Source organism: Aplidium turbinatum, chromosome 1 (assembly GCF_918807975.1).
Source record: "Aplidium turbinatum chromosome 1, kaAplTurb1.1, whole genome shotgun sequence".
In the NCBI taxonomy this organism is placed as follows: Eukaryota; Metazoa; Chordata; class Ascidiacea; order Aplousobranchia; family Polyclinidae; genus Aplidium; species Aplidium turbinatum.
This window is the reverse complement of record NC_137472.1, coordinates 57,509,948-57,529,857: the sequence shown is the minus strand read 5'-3', so window position 1 is coordinate 57,529,857 and position 19,910 is coordinate 57,509,948. Positions and strand designations below refer to the sequence as shown.

Here is a 19,910-nt window from a genome sequence, read left to right as displayed (position 1 = left end):
AAAAAACACAACAGCAAAACGTAAGAGTTACTTATTCAACCTTTTTTTTCTAAACGTGTGCTGTAAACTTATTTTATACTAAAATTATTAGTATCATAGATTTGTAGCATGACTAAACGCTCCACCGACTTTTATAATCATTGATAAGCTTGTTTCCTTCGTGCTTTCAATGTTGACAACATGCAGTTGAAGTTGCATTTCCTATTCAGAAACCTACCTTTTCTTACGTAGAATTACTGCTAACTTATATTGCTGAAATGCAAAGAAGCCTGGTTTTTGACAGGGTTGATCTGCATTAAAAAAATAGAGGATTTGGCGATCAAAACTGATTTGAACTTGGTTGTAAAAGTTGGCTTGATATTGAAAAGATCTAAAGCAGCTATTTATCTGAAAATTAAATGAGGCTGTTCACCAGGTATTTAGTTAAATAACATGATGCGTTCTACTGGTGGAAATTAAGCTGAACTATTAAAAGATGTATAAAGTGACAATCTGCTTTTATTCCGACGTTTCGTCAATCAGACACGGCTGACTTCTTTAGGAGCTAGATCAGAATCTGATAGTGACCTGCACCCCAGATTACTATCTGATCTAGCCTCATAAAGAAGTCAGTCGTGTCTGGTTGACGAAACGTCGGAATAAAAGCAGATTGTCACTTTATACATTGTGTGATAGTTTAGCTTAATTTGCAACAGTAGAACGCATCATGTTATTTAACAGCTATTTATCGTTTGTGAATTATTTTCCCACTTGGAAACTACAGTAAGTATAGTTTTTGCATTTGTTTAAAAGTCAGGCCGGGTTAGAATCTTTAGTACTTTTTATGTAAACAACAATACAGTGAATTGATTTTTTGTCAAACTATGAGGAGTAATTACATTTCAAAATTACCAATTGCCGCAATATTGCTCTGTGACGTCTACCAGTGATGTTGTGGGTTGCTAGTCAAAAGCTTTCATGACACTGAGATGCCCACAAAAGCATTTAAGACTATGGAGTTGACTTAGCACTAAGGTTACCGGGATACGGTACTGCTTTCTGGAAGGCATATGCACGAAGCAAAGTGTAGTAATGTATTGCATAGGCTTTCTGTTGATCATAATAAGCATTGAGTTACAGCTTCTTTGACATCAAGATTACCTGTGTCCGAACTCGACCAAAAACCGTCCTCAAGTAACGAAATGAGTTTTTTGTCGTCTGCAACTGGTTGTTCAACTTGACCTAACGTCACAACTTGTTTTCATCTCTCTCTTTCTCGAACTCTGTCAGCTACTAAAAACCAAATATGAGGTGTTATCATGATCAACATTATAGTTATCAGTATCAATGACATTATTATTATTATTAATATAACTGACTTGGACTGCAAGTTAGCAAGTAACTTAGTAAAAAAGGTAAAGGTGGTCCCATACTTGATTGAAGTATCGGGTATGAGAAGATAAGGTTCTCATGGTACTAAGCCTTCGGCACTAAGGAGAGTAGGGTGGCCAGTTCTTCTCTCTCGGCCGCCTTTCCTTCAGCAACTACAGCCACCCAATTTATTACACCCTAGGTAAAGGTGAGCGGTGTTTTCAACAACCAGCTGAAGCCGGGAGTCGAACCAGGTTTGCAGAATCGGAAAGTCAACGCCTTATCCGATAGGCCATCCTTCCGTAAGTAGTACAGAAGTAAAAAAAAAGAACCAAATGCTCTTGGTTGTCGAAACTTTGCAATAAAGTGGATGATTTTGGAGAAATAAATTGCAAAATTAATTTTACTACTTTTTTTTCTTGGATGAAACAATCGTTCACCGATGAAGATGAAGAAGCTCATTGAAACATCACAATGTTGTGCTTCGAAGTTTTCAATACTTTCGTAAAGCAAATCACCAACTACATACAGTTAATCATAAAACCAACCTTTTTCTAAATATCTAGACTTCCAATGTATCAAAATAATGTAAGGAAGTTTCGTGAAGGAATTAATTAGATGCAGTGTTACTTGAAAAAAACGTTTTCCAGGATTCAAAACATGTTTAAAATGCAAGAAATGTAAACGGCGTTGGAACATAATGGTTGATTTATAAAATCTCTTAAGTAACTACCGTACTCTTATGGTGATTACTAGCCTATATTTAAACAAAAGGAAAATATGGTTAATGTGATTATATCGCTTTTCAATTTTGCCAGTTTTTCTTTTTACGTGTACTTCTTATTTTCCTGGCAACGACTCCTAACTATGCAATGCATGTATTTAAAAGTATATGTCACGCTTGTTTTATCTTGTAAGTTCACTGATAGATCGATTCGGATTGGGCGACATTATGTGTGGTGGTAAAACTTTGTTACTACCTACGGCTTTAGACTGTTTAAAACTCTTGATTAAAAAGACTCACGTTAAACCAAACGTTTTAATTAAATTTCGTGTCAATTGATTTTACGCGTTTGAATAGAAACAAGACCTCCAGCGACGTTAAAGTACATCAAGCCTTGATTTACAGGTAACCTTTGCAGTAAAAACACGAATAGGCCATTGAAGTGATTAAAAGGTTTTTTATTTAGCGAAACACTCTAGCGCATGATATTGTAGTTGTGCCTTGTTGAAGTGGTTCTCACTCTGTCCTTTGTATATGCCAGACATCAAAAGCATAAGGACAATTGTCGTTATTCAACGTTGTTACACGTTATAATGACGTTACAAAAGCAAAAACAGTCCTCATGCTGTTTTAAATGTATAGCAGGTAGCAACAACTCCGTATGCTGGTAAGAGGCTTTTGTTGGAGCAATTTGCTTAATTATTTAAAACCGTGGTCGCCGTCTCTCTCTTACTTAAGCGTCAGTTCAATACTTTAGCAACAGTTTCAACTTTGGTCTCATAAGCCTCGTTTGTATTCATTCGGTTGAAGATGAATAGTTAATTCTGAAACAATTATTAGAATTTTAAGCTGCTCAGAGTTGAGTTACTTGAGACAGTAGATATGGATCCAGACCAAAGTTAACATGTCGCCAAGCACTGAAATTGTATTTAATTTGCACGACACTTTGCATCAACGCGAAATGACCCATACCAAATGGTTAGCAGAGCAATAAGACAAAAAATAGACTATTAATGATGTTACTGTGCTTTATTCTTGCTATACAGTTTGTGCAGTATTAAAAAAAAGAATCAAACGATTAAGAAAAGATCCTGTACAATTTTTGAACAAAATGCGAGGGATTGCAAGTTGTGGAGATGGATACTTTGCAGCGTATTTTAGAGTCTTAATCAAATGGACGGATGAAGAGAAAGAGACAGTGCTTTGTAGAAATATCTCCGTGAGATTCAATTAATTCACACGTTGAGTGTTTTAAAGTTCTAGTAACAAAAATTAAACACACCGCTCAGCCATCGTGCTTCAGTCAAGTGTCAACGGGTGTTGCCAATTCACTGCACTTACAGCACAGTATCGAATAAGGAAAGTGCGTAAAGGTTTTAACTTGGATTTTGATTCTCATGTAGCTAAAACAATAATGCTTTCGGGTGCATCAAATTGTTGTGTTAGTTTTATGACGTACAATTAAGCTACAGGAGATAGATATCAGACTTAAGATCATAATTGCATAATAGATTAAGTCATGCAAAATTTATTTCCTAAAATTTATGATCTAAAATAAAACCTATTAACAAAAACGTACAGACTGTTTCTGTATGGCCTTTTTATGAACACCAGAACTTGTTTTGAGGAAAAGCATGCAATTTTCTCATCATTTTCCGCCGTCGGAATCAATTTAAATCAACAGATATTTATGATTATGTCAACCTCATGCCATGCGAATAATCAGGATGAAAATGCCAAGGTAAAGGTTTGCACGACTGCAGACCTGATGAAAATTAATTTGAGGCTTAATACTGCAACACGATTAGCGCATTAGAAGTTTCATATCATCACAAAAGTTTCACTCTAATTAATGTCCAAACACGCCATATCGAAATCGAAATAACTAATCTTTCATAACTCTGTATCTAGATCTCATTACATAGAAGCTGCATAAGATGCACCAAGAGTCGTTATAAAGAAGTGATGTCATCCCCAGACAGGAAAATTTTCCATTTTTACATTGATTTAACGTCTGCAGAGGTTGAATCAATGTAAAAAAGGCTGGTTTTGTTGTCTGGGTTATCGTACTGCTAATGAAACCCGCAACCTTTAAATGTTACAAAGTTGATAATTTACTTCTACTGACCCCTGGTAGCAGCAAATGTGTTTTCAGTGAAAGTAGTTTAGCGACCCCAAGGTCATGTTTGCTTAAGAATGATAGGATTGGGAAGTTGTAGGCTGTTCCATATCGTCACCAATAGGCTACCGTCAGCTTTTGTATTGACATTAAACACAGGAGCAGCATCTGTTCCCAGAACGATCAAACTAAACACAGCTTTTTTTGTTTTGTTTTTTTGAGTATTTTCATACGGAGCAAGTAGGTTAATTGAGACAGGCAAGCAGATTTAATCCAGTTACGAAATTGGGAAGTAATCGTGTTTTCTTTGGTGTGTTACTGTTTGTTAAAGTATTGTAATGTAGTTGCACAAGTTGATGTTATTAACTGTTACTTAGCCGCAGTGAAGGTGCGCTGTAATCCGCAATTTTGCTGTTGCTAGGATGCACTGTATTAGTTTTGTCGGGTTACAGTGTAATTAGTCTACTTAGTAGTGTATGCTGCGAGGCAGTCGATGTGTTTTCGTCGAGTATGTATGGACGATATTCAAGACTTAACCTGAACAAAAATTTGCTCAAACTTTTCCTTGATGGTTTTATTCCTACAGAAGCAGCTAAGCTGATTAGTACAAGACAATCTTCTGCATTTCTGACTCTTCGTCACTCAAAATTACTTTCCTCTTCACGGAATTAGCCAAGGAAACGTAATCTGCATTAATCGTCGAAAAACTGTCTGACGAACACCTTGAAATATAGGCGAAAAGTTTGAAATACAGCAAAGAATAATGCAAAATAACAAGAAGAGTAACTTTTATATCTTCATAGATTACATTTCTGGTAAAGAACAGCAAGATTTGTTTTTTGCAAATAGAAAGTTAGGCCGATATATGTTTTGCTTGGAATATCACCTAGGTCAGGGCTATTCAACTGGTGGACCGCGGCCCGAATCCTGACCTTCTGAGTGTTGATAGTGGACCTCAAGCTTTCGAAAGAATAACCTCATTGCCACGTTTCTGGACCTCTTGAAACAGATTTCTACTAGGAGAAAGAATTTACGTCTGTGATTATTCTAGTAGTCGGGGGCGGGGACCCCCGGGCCCCAAAACATTTTGTTAAAAATCCTAGAAGAGTTACATTTTACCTAAAAAAATGGTTCGTTACTATCATTGATACTTTAACTTTTGTGGTTGCGTATGAAATAATTTATTCACCGGACCGCTAAAAGCATTCAATTTGTCACACTGGACATTTATTAAGATTAGTTGAGTAACCCTGATCTAGGTCAAGAATTTATAGCAGAACCAGTCCATCTGCCTGCTTTTCTATTTTTTGTGTTTTTTTTTACATCAAAAATGAAGAAGCTACAGTATTCTGTGGACTTACTATGAAATGTTTGAAAATCAATGGAAAAACGCAACCTGCTCCCGATACCTGCCTTGACATCACAATAATCGTTTCAAGAGTAGTAAAGGGCAAAAACATTTAGCTCTGGATAAGTAAAAAACGGCTTTCGCATGAATTGTCTTCAATAGCTTCAGACTTCAGTTTTTTTATTTAGTAATTTCTGACGAGATGGAAATATTTAAACATATATTTTGCCTCAACATTCATGCAATTAAAAACCTTTTTGTTTGTCAAAGCTGCTTTTTAACAGTGAAATTATTATGAGGACAATATCATCCAACTGATGCGTAATTGCGTTCCCTTGGGATAATCAAACCTCGTTAGCTTTGCTTATCTAGCCGGTGGTACCTGTCTAGAAGTTGCGGTAAACAATTGGCTTGATTCCATCGATTTTGCGATATTGACCGAAAACGTAGTTCACGTAAAAACCAAATAAACTTTTTCTTTTATACAGGCTGCCTACTGTATAATAATGAGTTCTTCATATAAGGGCACACTGAGGCATGTAATCCTATTCTGGCAGATTGTTATTTCTGAATCAAGATGTGATAGATTGTGAACGTTTATGACAGGCCATATTATATTTTGAAATTAAATTTTGCGTATTTGTGTTTTTGTATTTACAATTCAGGGGCGCTCTTCATTCAACATTTTGAGCAGTAATAGAAACTTAAGTGTTGCTTTTTATTGAGTTGATAATGTTTGAGAAAATAACAACAGCCTTGAAATGGCTTTATTGAATATAATAATTGCATCAACAAAGCGAGGTAAATCAATCGAAATAGATCTTTTTTGCGGCTGTGAATTAATTGTTAGCTACCTCAGGTAACTCACAACGAGCGCGAACGCGGCAGTCAACATAGAATTTCAAATCTACAAAAAAGAATATATGACTATCAGTTTCTAAGTGACAGGCGATTCATATTGTTGCCCAATAGCTTATTTTTAGAAGTAATGTATGATTCCTTTATTATCCAATTAGCCTACATCTATAGAAATTGCAAAAATAGAACAAAACTTTTATAAAAACATAAATTAAATGAGGCAGCTCCAGGATAATCGCTTTGATAGGATGATGAACACAATAAGGACAAGCTTTTATTTTTACGTGACTTCTCGAGACGTTAGCTGGGAAAACACCATTATTCCACACTTTAAAGTTAACCTACTTATGTTGTAGCTTGTGATTTCGTAAGGTACCGTAGTTCGCTTTAGCATTTTGTTTTATTTTTATTTTTTATTAACATGCATGATTTTCAAGGTGCAGATGGTAATAATGATATCTTAATTTCTACAAACACCCAACATATGGGCTCATTTACACAAGCCTGGTCAAGTATGTTTTAACCTCATGTTTTATTTTGTTTCAAATTGTAATGACAGACCAGACAGCGGCTTCATCCTTTAAGGCTACTTGACTTGCTGAAAATGAGGCATTAAATTCCTTTTACCGCTTGCTGTTGAATTGGCGCTGACTTAATCTTAGAGGCTCAAAGTAAATCTAAGTTGATTTTTTACTGTTTCAAGTGTTCTCGGCACGCCTTATCTGAACGGTATCAAACCAATGCTGTTTTTTGAACTATCACTTCAGACCAGTTGAATATGTTGTATTCTGGAAAGTAGCCAGGCTTAGGTCTACCAGGAACAAAATATATGTAGCGTAGCCTACCATTTTATGTACCGCAAACTTTGTTTTACGCACAAGAAAAAAGTGAGACGAAAAAGATTTGTTTTCGGTGAAACAAGTTGGTGTCAAACATATTACAAATATTCTACTAATTTGTTTGTTACAGAAAATCGAATTTTATGTATGTAGTATTTGTAAAAGCATCTAGCTGAATTAAATCTTTCAAATTTATGAATACATAAAGTCAGTTGAGTCAAATTTTGCAAGTTTTATTGCTTTAGGTAATGCGATCAATGTCTGTCAGTGTTTCTTTTCTCTTGAAACTATGTTTATATTTCAAGACATTTCTCTTGATTGAATCAGGTACGAAATTTAAAACGATAGTGATTATGTTGACTAATAGTCCAAGAGCCATTTTTCAGGAATCTTTCAGGTTTCTGTCTTTGGCTCTGTTTTGTTCTGCTTTCAAATAAAGTACTCTATGACATCATATAGTGTCACGAACTTGAATACTGTACCATTACATGCAATGCCCATTACATGCAATTCCCATTCCATGCAATTCTATTGTCACTGATAAAAATGTTTTGCGCACCAAATCAAAATTTTACACGTGTGTGATGATTAAGATTAGATTGGATGTAATATAGACCTAATAGCGCCAAAACAAGTGTGAATTTATTACACTTCCTATGGAACACTGCATTTTAACTTGATTGACATAACCGTTACCCTGATCTATATTAACCGTCATTTTACAGTTAAATTGGTATTAGTTCAACTAAATTCGTTCAGTTAAATTGGTGGGTACATCAGCACACTGCAGACCAATTTGTGCATGAAAAACTTTTGAGTGCAACTAAGTAGAGATATAAACAACTACTTCGTAGGCTGGTTATTAGCGGTACCATCAAACTCCACCCATGTGGCCCTGGCCGTCTTGATGGTTTTGGTGATAAAATGTTTCGTACCAAAGGTTTTATAAACCCAAAGTTTCTTCTAAACTGAAGATTGATTTTACAGGACAGAAATATGTTTAAGCAAAATTGTGTACTGCATTAACAAGATAAGAGTAACTTTCGAAGAGTGGGCTGCAAACTTGAAATCTTAGTAGGACCCATGAAAATTCTGTGGGTTAAAAACTTTATGTTTATTTCTGTTCTTGTTCATCTGAGCTTTTTTGTTGTTGACGTTTTCGAACTTAGACACAAATTACATTTGAATTAAACTAAATTTTGTTTCTAATTTCCTTACTGAATAACTCTATTGAAAATGAAACCAAGACAAATATATAGCCTACTGGGCCAAAACGAGATTGGTTTTATTTGAAAACAATTTCAAAATATCATTGCTTTTCGTCTATCCATACACAAATGCTCGGAATCTGAAAACAGGGCCCACATCTAACTTACAGTAACACTAACTACGTAAACATTTAATGTGTTGTGACTGTGCCATTATCCTGCTTTGGTCTTATGCACGTTATAACGTTCGAGCTTTGTCGCTTCTACCTTTTTCTAGACCTCTGCTATGTTTGGCATGTATTGTTTTTGTTGTGATGGTCAGAAATAAAAACAAATTGAACTGAATTGAACTTAAGGTTGCAAATCTCTTCATGCTTGCAGCTCCTCCAACCATCACGTATGCTCCTCCTTTCTCCGTGGAGGGAAGAGAACACGAATCTCTTCTACTTCGGTGCCGAATAGAAGGAAGACCAGAGCCAGAGATCACGTGGTGGAAAGATGGCTGGTTGCTAAGAGACGGAGAGGTAAGTTTGCACTTTAAATTTTACAGGAACATTCACAATTAGTACTAATAAGCGTTTTCTTCTCCTTTTTTCTCTGGTTTTATTTCTACTTTAAGTGGGGTCGCTGGTGCAGATTGCAGTCCACCACATCACTCTCTCAGCATCATCTTTTTCTTTCACTCCTACTATTTCCATATCTTCTACCACACAGTCTTTCCATCTTCTTTTCGGCTTTCCTCGCTTTCTTTTACAAACATCTAATTGTCTTATTCTTTTTTCTGCATAATCTTCGTCTCTTCTTACCACGTGACCCAACCATTTAAGACGTGTCTCTCTCAGCTTATCTTTCAGTTCTTCTACTTGTATTCGTTTACCGATTAATAACAAATTGTTGTCGGCTGCATAGCCGAGTGATGAGAGCCCTGGAAGGTAATCGAAAGGGCGCCGGTTCGACACCGCTCAAGAGCATGCGGCTGTGTCTTTGGCAGGACACTTAAAGGCATGCCTGAAGGTGGACACAAAGATTGGCTTTCTTGCCTTCCCGTCCACTTCATCTAAATCTTCAACCTCCAGGTTTACACCAGAATACGACAAACAAAAAACAAATTGTTTTTAAATCAGAATCTGTAACTACCTTTACATTGTATTAGAACGGAATAGATATCAAGAAAGGAGAGTTAAAAGTGGATTCTCTTCGAAAGTCTCATCGTGGAATCTACAACTGCAAAGGAACCAATAGCGATGGCCAAGTCGAAGATGCAACAACCGTTAACATAAGAGGTGACTTCAAAATGAAGGTCATGTTATGTGATGTCACAATGCATGTTTCTACCATTGTCTTTCAATCTTCCTGGCAGCATTGCATTGTACACTGTTAGGGTATCGCTGCGTGGTCGAGTGGTAAGAGCACGAACACCGCTCCACAACACTGCAAGAAACAAGGGGAACAGAGTCACTGTTCTGCTGTAGTATTGCTTGTGTGACAATGCAGTGTACCGGACTGTATTGACACAAAAACGTGCAATACAATGATTAATTACTATTATACAATTCTTTTTATTTTCTGTTGATATTTTCATAAGTCAAAATAACTTTATTCTTTAATTCGGTTCCTGTACATGCTTCTAAAACAAGTTCTTTTACATAACCTCCTTAAAAAATGTTCCCTTGATGGTGAAAACTTCAATCGGCAAATGAAATGTTATTTTCTATTTTTGTTCAATATCCTACATCTTCTTAGAGTTTGCACATGCTTTTGTATACATTTTAGCTCCTCCTGAGATGACACTAGGTCCGAAGAATTTAACCGTGAAAGAGAAGCAAGAGGCTTTCTTCAATTGCAAGGCGACTGGTTATCCTACGAACATAACTTATAAGTATGGCAAATATTTTTTTCTAACCTGCTTCAGCTTATTTTAGTAACATATTATTTTTAGTATCGTATTATTTATTGTAGTAACATATTATGATAACTTACTGATTATTTTTACTAACCGTGTGTGTTTAGTGAGTTAAATGGGCTAAACAAATCCCGGAGTCCACATTTCACCGCCCCTTGCATATTTGATAAACCTTCCGTTTAAAGTTTAAAGGTTTTAAACCACCAGCCTGAACCCGAGATATTACTTTCTATTTTCGAGGTAGAAGTCACTGCGGGTGATTTATATTGCGTTTTTATAACAATGTTGACCGGCGCGTATATTTACAGTTGGCTATACAACGGCTTACCAATACCTCAAGTGCAGTCCCTAAACAGACGGCACAGCACTGTGAACGCCGGTACCTTGGTCTTGTATGACGTGAACCGACATGACAAAGGTCACGTGACCTGCCAAGCCTCCAACGGATATGGGAAGCCTGTCATCGCCTCTGCCTATCTTCTTGTTCAATGTAAGTTTTTTTCTGTGGTCTGAAACGATCTAACGATGTAGGATAGGCCGTTTGGTCAATTGTGCCGTCTAAGTCAATGTCCAAAATAAGGGTACAGTTAGCAGACATGTAAAACAGGAATGAAATTTTCTTCTTAAACGTTTCAAGTAATTCCAAACTTCAAAATGTTTTTCAGAGACAGTTTTTACAAAATGTCATATCGGTGCTACTCAGCTATCTAAATTCATTATTTATGACAATGTTACCGTTTTTCAATTTAACATTTATATTTGTAGTTCATTAAACGTTTTAATTGGCCTCAAACGTTGCTTATACAGTATAACCACAAACCTTCCAAGCATAAGAAAGATTTTTTTTTGTAATTTACGGTTGAGCTTATCCAGGCATCAATAAACTCTCGAATTCAATTTCATGATTAAAATTATTTATTTCCATCGATTGAAAGATAGAACTGTTAAGCTTAAAGGGATTTCTAGTATCTTCGCCTTATGGAAGACACCAGTAGGCTACATTTCAAGCAAAAAATTTTAAACAACTGAAAACAAAAAGATCAGCAACTTTTCAAGAACATGCAGCTCCACAATCAGTTTGTATCCTTTGTAGATCCTTCTCTTGTTTCATGGGCCAATCTGACAGATGTTTGTAGGTGCAACTCCTTTGTTTTTAAAAAAATGTCAGCTTATAATTTTTTGTTTTGTATTCTAGGTTTTATATGCAAAAAATAAAAATAAAAAGAAAGAATTGATTTATATGTTTGTTAAAATTGCAGTAAATCTACTCATGATTGTAGTTATGAACATTGGACAATTGAGCACTAAACTCTTTGAACATATGAACTATTGTAGATCGACTTTAGAAATGTCATCTGCTTGACATCTATATATTTATATAACCCAGTGGTTTACTGTGAAAAGTATGTCAATGGTGTTGCATTACTGGTAGATACACATGCATAAACTACTGTAATTTGGCCAGATTTATTTGATAATGGAGAGAGAGGGAGAGAAAAGACTGCACATTGTGCTTATAGTCAAATATGACCAATGATAGATTCAAGGGGAGAGTTGTGCCAATTACATGCTTAATGAAAAAAAGTTAAGCTCCTGTTGTCAACAGTTTTAATCAAACATACCACATTTGTATAAAAAGTAAACCAGTGGCCTGTTTTGTAGTTATGCTACTCCAACTAGTCGAAACTTCTGGTTAAGTTTCTGCTTATTATATTTTCTGACAACACATAAAGCTTTCTAGCCTATATAACAAACGACACAAATACCCTAAAAACATTCAAACAATTTTTACATCACAACTATTTGAATTAAAAACTCAACATTTTTCATTTTGTGTATACAATTTGATTCTTCACGACTCATACGGTTCTCTCTCCCTGCTCTGATGTTATGTAAGTTTCTTGTTGATTGATAACATTTAAACTCTTTTTCTAGTTTCAAATTTGTACGCGATAAATTTTGTTTGGAAGTTGAATTCCATTTTGCATTTTTAGTTGGTTTACAGCAATATGGTCCTTATAGTTACTGCCTGATCTAACCCTCTAAAGAAGTCAGTCGCGTCTGGTTGACGAAACGTCGAAATAGAAGCAGATTGTCACTTTATATAACTTGTGATAGTTCAGCTTAGTTTGCACCAGAATAACGCATATCATGTTATTTAACTGAATGCCTGGTGAACAGCCTCATTCAATTTTTAGCATTTTTCATTTTATCATCCCAATAGAAATCTAAATTTTTTTTTACTGGAAATCAAATTCAATTTCCATTTGCTTACCAGATTTATTCTGTTTAATTCGTCATGGTTGTAATAACGTAAACTGCTTACCATGATTATACTTGTTTATGAGACGGTTAGAATAGATGTTATCCGTTTTCTAGCAAGACATGTGTTGAACGCTTTTGCCATAAGTAATGGCAAGTGAATTTTTGCTCATGTATACTATAGACGTATTACGTTAAAGTTATGTTAGCCCATGTAAAAATAACATAAATACTAAACTGTATAATATATGAAACCATGGTATCTTAATTTAAATCAACTGAACGTATACAGGTCCTGTTATGTTTATAAATAGAAAGGGCGCTCGTGAAAAGCTGCGTTAAAACAAGTCCATCAATATTTAATAGACTATATACTTATTTAATGTGATCAACATGGTCAAAATGGATACCTTATCCCAGCACATCTGACTAAATTACTCAAACACGTTCAACTTTTTATAAAAAAAATTCCTATTAACAAGCTTGTGAAATGTTAAAGTGGTGCGATGGTTCGGACTTTAAAAAGATGATTTTGTTGAAAATGAGCCTGAATTGCATGAGTGAATAGACTTTGGCTAATAACTTTGCAATTGTGACAAGCTTTTAGTTATACGTTTCTGCAGATATTGAAACAATGAGAAAAGATGAAGATTTTGTGTTTTGCTTACTATTTAAAGTCAATTAATTCAATATTGATTACTTTACAATAATATCTGTATCACCGCCATGACGATATTATCATTAGTCTTGAAACCACCGGGACAGTCAGCTTAACAAGGTCCCCATGGACTGGCAACAGTCATTTTTTGCAAATCACTTTGCGTGAACACGTTGACGTTTGACGTGAAGACGCTACGCTCGTGAGAATCAAAACAAACGTAATTAGGAATATTTGTTACTTTGTTTCCTTTGCAATGAAGCATGAGCGTACGTAGCAGACAGAAACCTGTTTTCCGTGAATTTGCCTCCTCATAGAGTCGACTTATTGACGTTATATAGACAGCAGCATGGAAAGAAGTTTAGTATCATGTGATATTAGTTCAATATAAGCAAACATTCCAACAAAATTAGCTTGAACCTGAAAGAATGTGCTTGCCAACATGTAAATGTAAAGCGCAGGGGCTAAGTTCTGGAACAAAGATGTTTGACTATTCACGTCACTGGTCAGGTTATAGAATTGAAACAGTGATGTAAACCAACGCTTCTCAAGAAAAGTGTTTAGTTCACATGTCTATTGAAACTGAAAACACCTCCTTTGACTCATATGACCCATTTTTAGGCTTGGTTTGCGATCCAACTTTGGGTCTTGACCCATATTTTTAGAACCCCTTTTTCTAGGCTAGCGTATGAGCTCCGTCATGCCTCTGCGTGTACGGGCAATGCAATACACACACGTTGAAATCAAGCCGCATTTCTCACGTAAAATCACCACAAACTAGAAACTTTTTCTCTTGTTAATTCTACCCAGTTCTACCATATAATGATGAGGAAAAACCACATAAAAAGGATTGTGGGACGTAAGCAATTTTTATTTGTGAAATAATATATTTAACTGTGATTGTTTGTCATGTTTGTCTTGAAGATGCGGCTCGAGTTGTCGATATGCCGGCTGAAGCTTTTGGCGGCTTGCTTCATCCCTTGACGCTAACCTGCCAAGCTGAAGGGGAACCACCGGTATCCACCGTGAGGTGGAGAAAAGATGGTCGCGTGATTACGAACGATGACGTAAGAACATTGATTAACGCAATGGCGCAGTCTGCTTTTTTGACGTATCACATATGTCCTTGGCATGCAAATAATGCATTCTTATGACGTATGAGATACGTCAAGGGCACTCAAAGGGTTGATTTAAACGTCAGATTTTTCAATTGTTAAGATTTTAAATTTTTTTTTGTTCATTTTTAGGAAAAAAGGTATCGCATCATGAAAAATGGTAGCCTCTATATTAGTAGCGTAAAGTACGTCGATGAGGGTCGATACACATGCACCCCGTACAACATGTTGGGATCCGAAGGTGAATCCCCTCAAATGTTTCTGATAACAAAAGAACCTCCCGTTTTCACCTTGCGACCCAAATCAAAACTTGAAGTCGAGACTGGGACTCAGCTCCGGTTATATTGTGACGGAAGAGGAGACCCAGCTCCCACACTCCGTTGGAAAAAAGTAAGTTTCAAATTTGTTGTTAAACTTATTTCTCAAATATAAAATAATCAATTTTCTAAAGCTTCACCTTTGTTAGCTCATAGCTTTATTTGGAGTCGAAAATGTATGAACTTTCAACACAAAAATGCTAATGATTATTTTATCACAATCTTACCAGTTGGAAACGTGGTCAGATAATTATCCAAACGATCGCGTCTATTGGAGCGGTGGCAACATTACTTTTACTTCGATCCAAGAAGAGGATCACGGGATGTGGCAGTGCATTATCTCAAACCCTGTGGCTCAACTCACTTCGGATGTTGCAATATTAGTGAAGTGTAAGATTGCATTTAATTTGAGAACAGTAACGTGACTTCTTTTACCACCAGATGACAAATTAACGTGTTGGTGATTTTCTTCTTAAAAATGAAACAAGTTGCAGTGTGGGTCCGATTATCTCTCAACAGCACGTGGCTGTATCTTCGGCCAGCACACTTGATGACATACAGTACTTGGTTGGTTGGTTTTGAATCTTTATCTTCGGACTGACAAAGCCTTGATAGGTTATTCCGGGTAGTTTCGCATACTTGTGGAGGCTTTTGACGCAGGGCTGGTTACCGAGATTAATAGAGTGAAGTTTTCCAATTGTTGAAATGTTGTAGCCGGGGTATTATTCCATCCACTAGTTGCCGCTAAATGGAACGCAGTCCTGAAAATGTGTTGCTCAAGCGCACTCCTCGAGAGCCGAACCAGCGCCGCATGATCTTGAGTAGGCCGCATAACCACTGAGCTAACTTGAAAATGACAACAAAGATTGGCTGCTGCACTTTCATGTCCATTAATCAATCTTTATCCACCAGACTACAGCTTGAATACGACACACAAATCAATCCATGTCACCACCCATTTTATTTGTGTCTGTCTTTTCTCTTCTTCATCCACCTTGCTGCAAATGCTGCGAATATGACATTGTGCTTCAAAATAAAAATTAGAATCGATCATAGGCGCCACCATGCGACCTAATATATGTACAGTAGATGATTTTATTCTGTTTTGTATTTTACTTTTATTATTGTTGTTCCGAAAGACTGGTTGTGTAAGGCATAATTTAAATTGGCGCCACGTGACAATCATAATATTTGCTTCCAGACACCACACCACAAGTGGTTACCAATGTTACCGTGCATACGTCATCAGAAGGTGCAATTGTCTCGTGGTCACCCGATTATGACGGAGGATACCCACAACATTTCATCGTCTGGTAGGTTGGCAGTTCGCGTTTAAGAGCACACCTGATAGATTTTGGAGGCTTGTCTCCCATCCTTGGTTATATTTTGCATCAAAACTACCTTGAAATTTTGACCAATGACTTTTCAGTAACGTTTTCTTTCGTCACAAAGCACCTAAGCTGCAGTAATGCTGAATTATGATTCACTTGCCATACCATATGCTTTGTTACTGAACCTCGGGAAATGAGAAGTTCACATCACTCAGTCTAAGCCAAGCCATCAACACTCATGAAAAAAGAGTAGTATGGCCAGCTTCTTTCTCTCGGCCGCCTCTTAAATTTTGGTAACCACTTAAGCATGTTAATTCTCAGTAAAATCCCAATTACAGGATTGACACCGCCAACCGATTATAAGTTACATTGTTCGTGACGTCATTACACGAACAAAATCGGCTTTGCAAAAGTTGATAATTATATCAAAGACACTGTCTTTAAGACATAAACTCTGAAATAAACTCTATAAACTCAAAAACTCTAAGACAAACACTTTCCCCCAAAACTATACAGCAGTCAATAATTAATTTGAAGAATCTAACTACCTCTGAATTTCTGCAGTATTTCAAAAATAAGTTACGTTAACATTTCTTTGAGTTAGGATTTAAATTTATTTGTGAGTATGCTGATTATTTTTATAACAAACGTGAACTTTCAGGTACAAAAAATCTGACAAAGGCGACCACGCGTGGTCTACTATACAAGTTCAAGGCAACCATCGGAGGGTAGCAGTGAGCAGACTTGAACCGGAAACAGTGTACCAGTTCGCTGTTTTGTCCGAGAATGTTCTTGGTAGCGGCCCTTTCAGTAAAGTTGTTACAAAAATGACTGGAGGTAAATCTTCTATGTTGATGTAAACAAGTTTAAGATGTTATTCTACAACCTACAGTAAGTTATATTTAACTAAATGTTGTAAAAGTCGCAAAATGTCACAAAAAATGGAGAAACGGATCGATGCCTTTGAGCTCTGGACATACAGGCAAATGTTAAAAAATTTCATGGAAACAAAAGATCACTAACGATGAAGTACTCTTCAAATTCAATTCAAGCAAAATGCTCTTACAAACAGTCAAAAGAAGAAAATTGAAGTATTTCGGACACACAATAAGGCAAAATTCATTACAAAGATCATTAATAGAAGGGAAGATAAACGGTAAAAGAAGTAAAGGCAGACCAAGAATGATTTGGACAACAAACATCACAAAATGGACAAAATTAACTTATGAATGTGCAGTACGCACAGCTCATGGTCGAGAACAATGGCGCATTGTATCCAACCCTCCATACGAGGAAGGAACAAAATGATGATGTAAAAGGTCTATTCCGATTCAATATTTCTGTTTCACCACCATTCAAGTTCGGTTTGCTAACCAGTCTCCGGATTGGCCGACTTTTTCCTTCAGCATTTATTTGAGACATAAAAATAAAATCAACGTTTTTTTTGCTGCATTTGTATTAGCATGTAATAGTTTACCTCCAATGTTGCAACTGCTGCACCGCTGCACTTCTTATTTATTTTCGAGCTAGTTTTGACATGCTTTCTCGAATCTATATTTTTATGATAATTGTCATTTTCAGCATTGCCCACTCAACCAACTGCGCATAAGTTTAATGATATTCCTCCGCCACGTAATCTTTCAAGCTCAGAAAACGACGACGGAATCCTGATGCTTTCCTGGAAAGAACCTGAGTCCATCAACCCAAAGCAGCTACTAGGATTCCTTGTGATGTATCGGATGATTCAAGACAACAATCCTCGTCTTCTACCGATAGAAGCTGCTGCTGAGATGAAACACGGAGGTAAAACGTTGTCAAAGCGCTCTTTGATAACAACGTCGACATTTCCTCGCGACTTCAACCCGAAATCGAAGCAGTCACTCCCGGCAGGATTGTGGAAAATCTCCGATGGTCGGTGGGAGATTTTTGGAGCTTACCCACCCAACATCACAACAGCTGAACTACTTCCTGGAAGATTATTTCGTGACACATCGTATGAATTCCACGTGATTGCAGTAACGCCTCTGGCCTATGGCCCTCCAAGCAAATCTGTTATTCTCCACACAAAAGGTAAAAGCTGTGTGAGTGCTGTCAAATCAAAACAAGTAATAAAGTGAATTGTTTCATATTTGAAAACGATTGCATAAACAGATAGGTTAGTCGGGAAGTCAACAGATTTGCTTTGCTGGAGACATGGGATTGATCCCTCTGTCAAACGTTTTTGTTTTCTATTCAGACGACAGCAACAGATAAATTAGTGAAAGCAGTGTTATAAAACGACGGAGAAAAAGAAACGTTAACGTTTCCGTAATATGACGTTGGTTTAACTGTTCTTCAGGGCGTAAATCATATAAAGATCATACCTGTATTTGCTTCCATAGACAATGCCGTCCTTTTCAGAAGCTCATCTCAAATGAGTGCTTTGAAATTTGATCGGAAATCCATAGCAACAATTTGACTGGACTAATTTTAGATGGAAATGACTTTCTTTTAAGGCATTAGAGTGATTGTCTTAAATAGATTTATAATTTGGAGCTTTTCTATATAAAAACATTAAACAGTTAAACGTACATTGACAAGAAAATAGCTTTTTCTAGAAATCGGTTAGAAAGTAAAATTAATGAATCAATTCAAACTCTTTGTGTATTCTGCTTCCTTTTCTTGAAACTGATCTGGAAAAGAATCAAAATAATAAATTTGATGATGGTTTCCAGACTGCACCCCGCTTTTATATCATTAATTTGCAGGGGTTCTTGACCTTTTTTGTCTCGTTTACCCCTTGCCGAATGAAAAAAGTAAAATTTACCCCACCGTTTTGGTGGCCTCGGTAGGTAAAATTTACCCCCAGAGGGTAAATTTACCCCCGGTTAAGAACTCCTGATTTAGAGTGTGCAGACGTTGAAGCAAATAAAAAATACTGTTTTACCACCGGAGTTGTATCATCAGTACTTTGTTCACAGGCATGATGGCGTACGCACTGCGAGCCGATGATCCTGCCGGAGCTAGCACCGGAATAATATCGGGAGTGATCGCTGGAACACTTTTCGTTTTCCTTGCTTCATTTCTGGTGGTCACCTATTGCTTGCGTCATCGCAAAGGTAAATTACTAGCTCTCAAATATGGTCGTTTCTAGATTGAAAAACACATGCTCTTGAGCCCATGCGGCTGTGCCTTTGGTAAGACACTCAAAGACATACCTGAAAGTGAAAACGAAAATTGGCTTCCTCGCCTTTCAGTCCACTTAGTCGAGATATTTTATGCTGAAGTATTTCAACTAAAATTAAAATTTCAAGCAACGGAGAAAAATTGTGACGTTAAAGGAGAGTCAACGTGAAGTGAAATACCATCAGAAACATTGTTAAGTCACAATAGAAACAAGACCCTTTGGCCCTCCATGACATTCTGGTAGTGACAGTGAGCAAATTTCTACCGTAGGCCTGTGCGAGAGCAAAATTTATATCGATTAAAAGTTGGCAAGAAAATATAATTAGATTTCATGCTTCTGCTTCAGAAGTCTGTTTTCAATTTCTTGAGTCAACATCTTTTAATGCGCGATCCATGTTGAAAGGAACAAATTTAGAGGAACATTTTTTTCTCTTTTTTATCTTCAATTAAGAGAAAGTGCAAAGTAACTTGTCTACCAGCCAGCCAGCAACTAGGCCCGTTCTACATTGATTCAACTTCAGCAGACGTTGTATCAAAGTAAAAAAGAGCAGATTTACTGGCTGGGGAAACAGCTTCATTAATTAACTGATATGGTTTGTAATTGTGACAGGATCTACCCCTGAGGGAGTCAAAGAGGAAGTGAGAGAAAGGTGAGTGGCGTTATTTTCTTTTTTATCTTTTCTGGTTCAATTGCTCCAAGTTTGTGCTGCCGA

At 36.6% G+C, this 19,910-nt stretch overlaps 1 protein-coding gene across 2 annotated transcripts in view; it reads left to right on the top strand.

The window, feature by feature from the left end:
• Positions 1-19,910, top strand: part of LOC145772546 (uncharacterized) — a 35,661-nt gene that overhangs the window by 1,472 nt on the left and 14,279 nt on the right. The window contains exons 1-13 of one of the 2 annotated variants that reach the window (XM_082584410.1): positions 7,467-7,565; positions 8,828-8,970; positions 9,600-9,729; positions 10,220-10,325; positions 10,658-10,839; positions 14,194-14,336; positions 14,517-14,774; positions 14,932-15,091; positions 15,903-16,014; positions 16,694-16,869; positions 17,614-18,102; positions 18,993-19,130; positions 19,808-19,847. In XM_082584410.1, the coding sequence (XP_082440536.1) occupies positions 7,487-7,565; positions 8,828-8,970; positions 9,600-9,729; positions 10,220-10,325; positions 10,658-10,839; positions 14,194-14,336; positions 14,517-14,774; positions 14,932-15,091; positions 15,903-16,014; positions 16,694-16,869; positions 17,614-18,102; positions 18,993-19,130; positions 19,808-19,847 (2,156 nt within the window). In that variant the 5' untranslated portion in view covers positions 7,467-7,486. Of the gene's footprint in view, positions 1-7,466; positions 7,566-8,827; positions 8,971-9,599; positions 9,730-10,219; positions 10,326-10,657; positions 10,840-14,193; positions 14,337-14,516; positions 14,775-14,931; positions 15,092-15,902; positions 16,015-16,693; positions 16,870-17,613; positions 18,103-18,992; positions 19,131-19,807; positions 19,848-19,910 lie in introns of those variants that run through there. The other variant, XM_082584416.1, reaches the window with a different exon arrangement.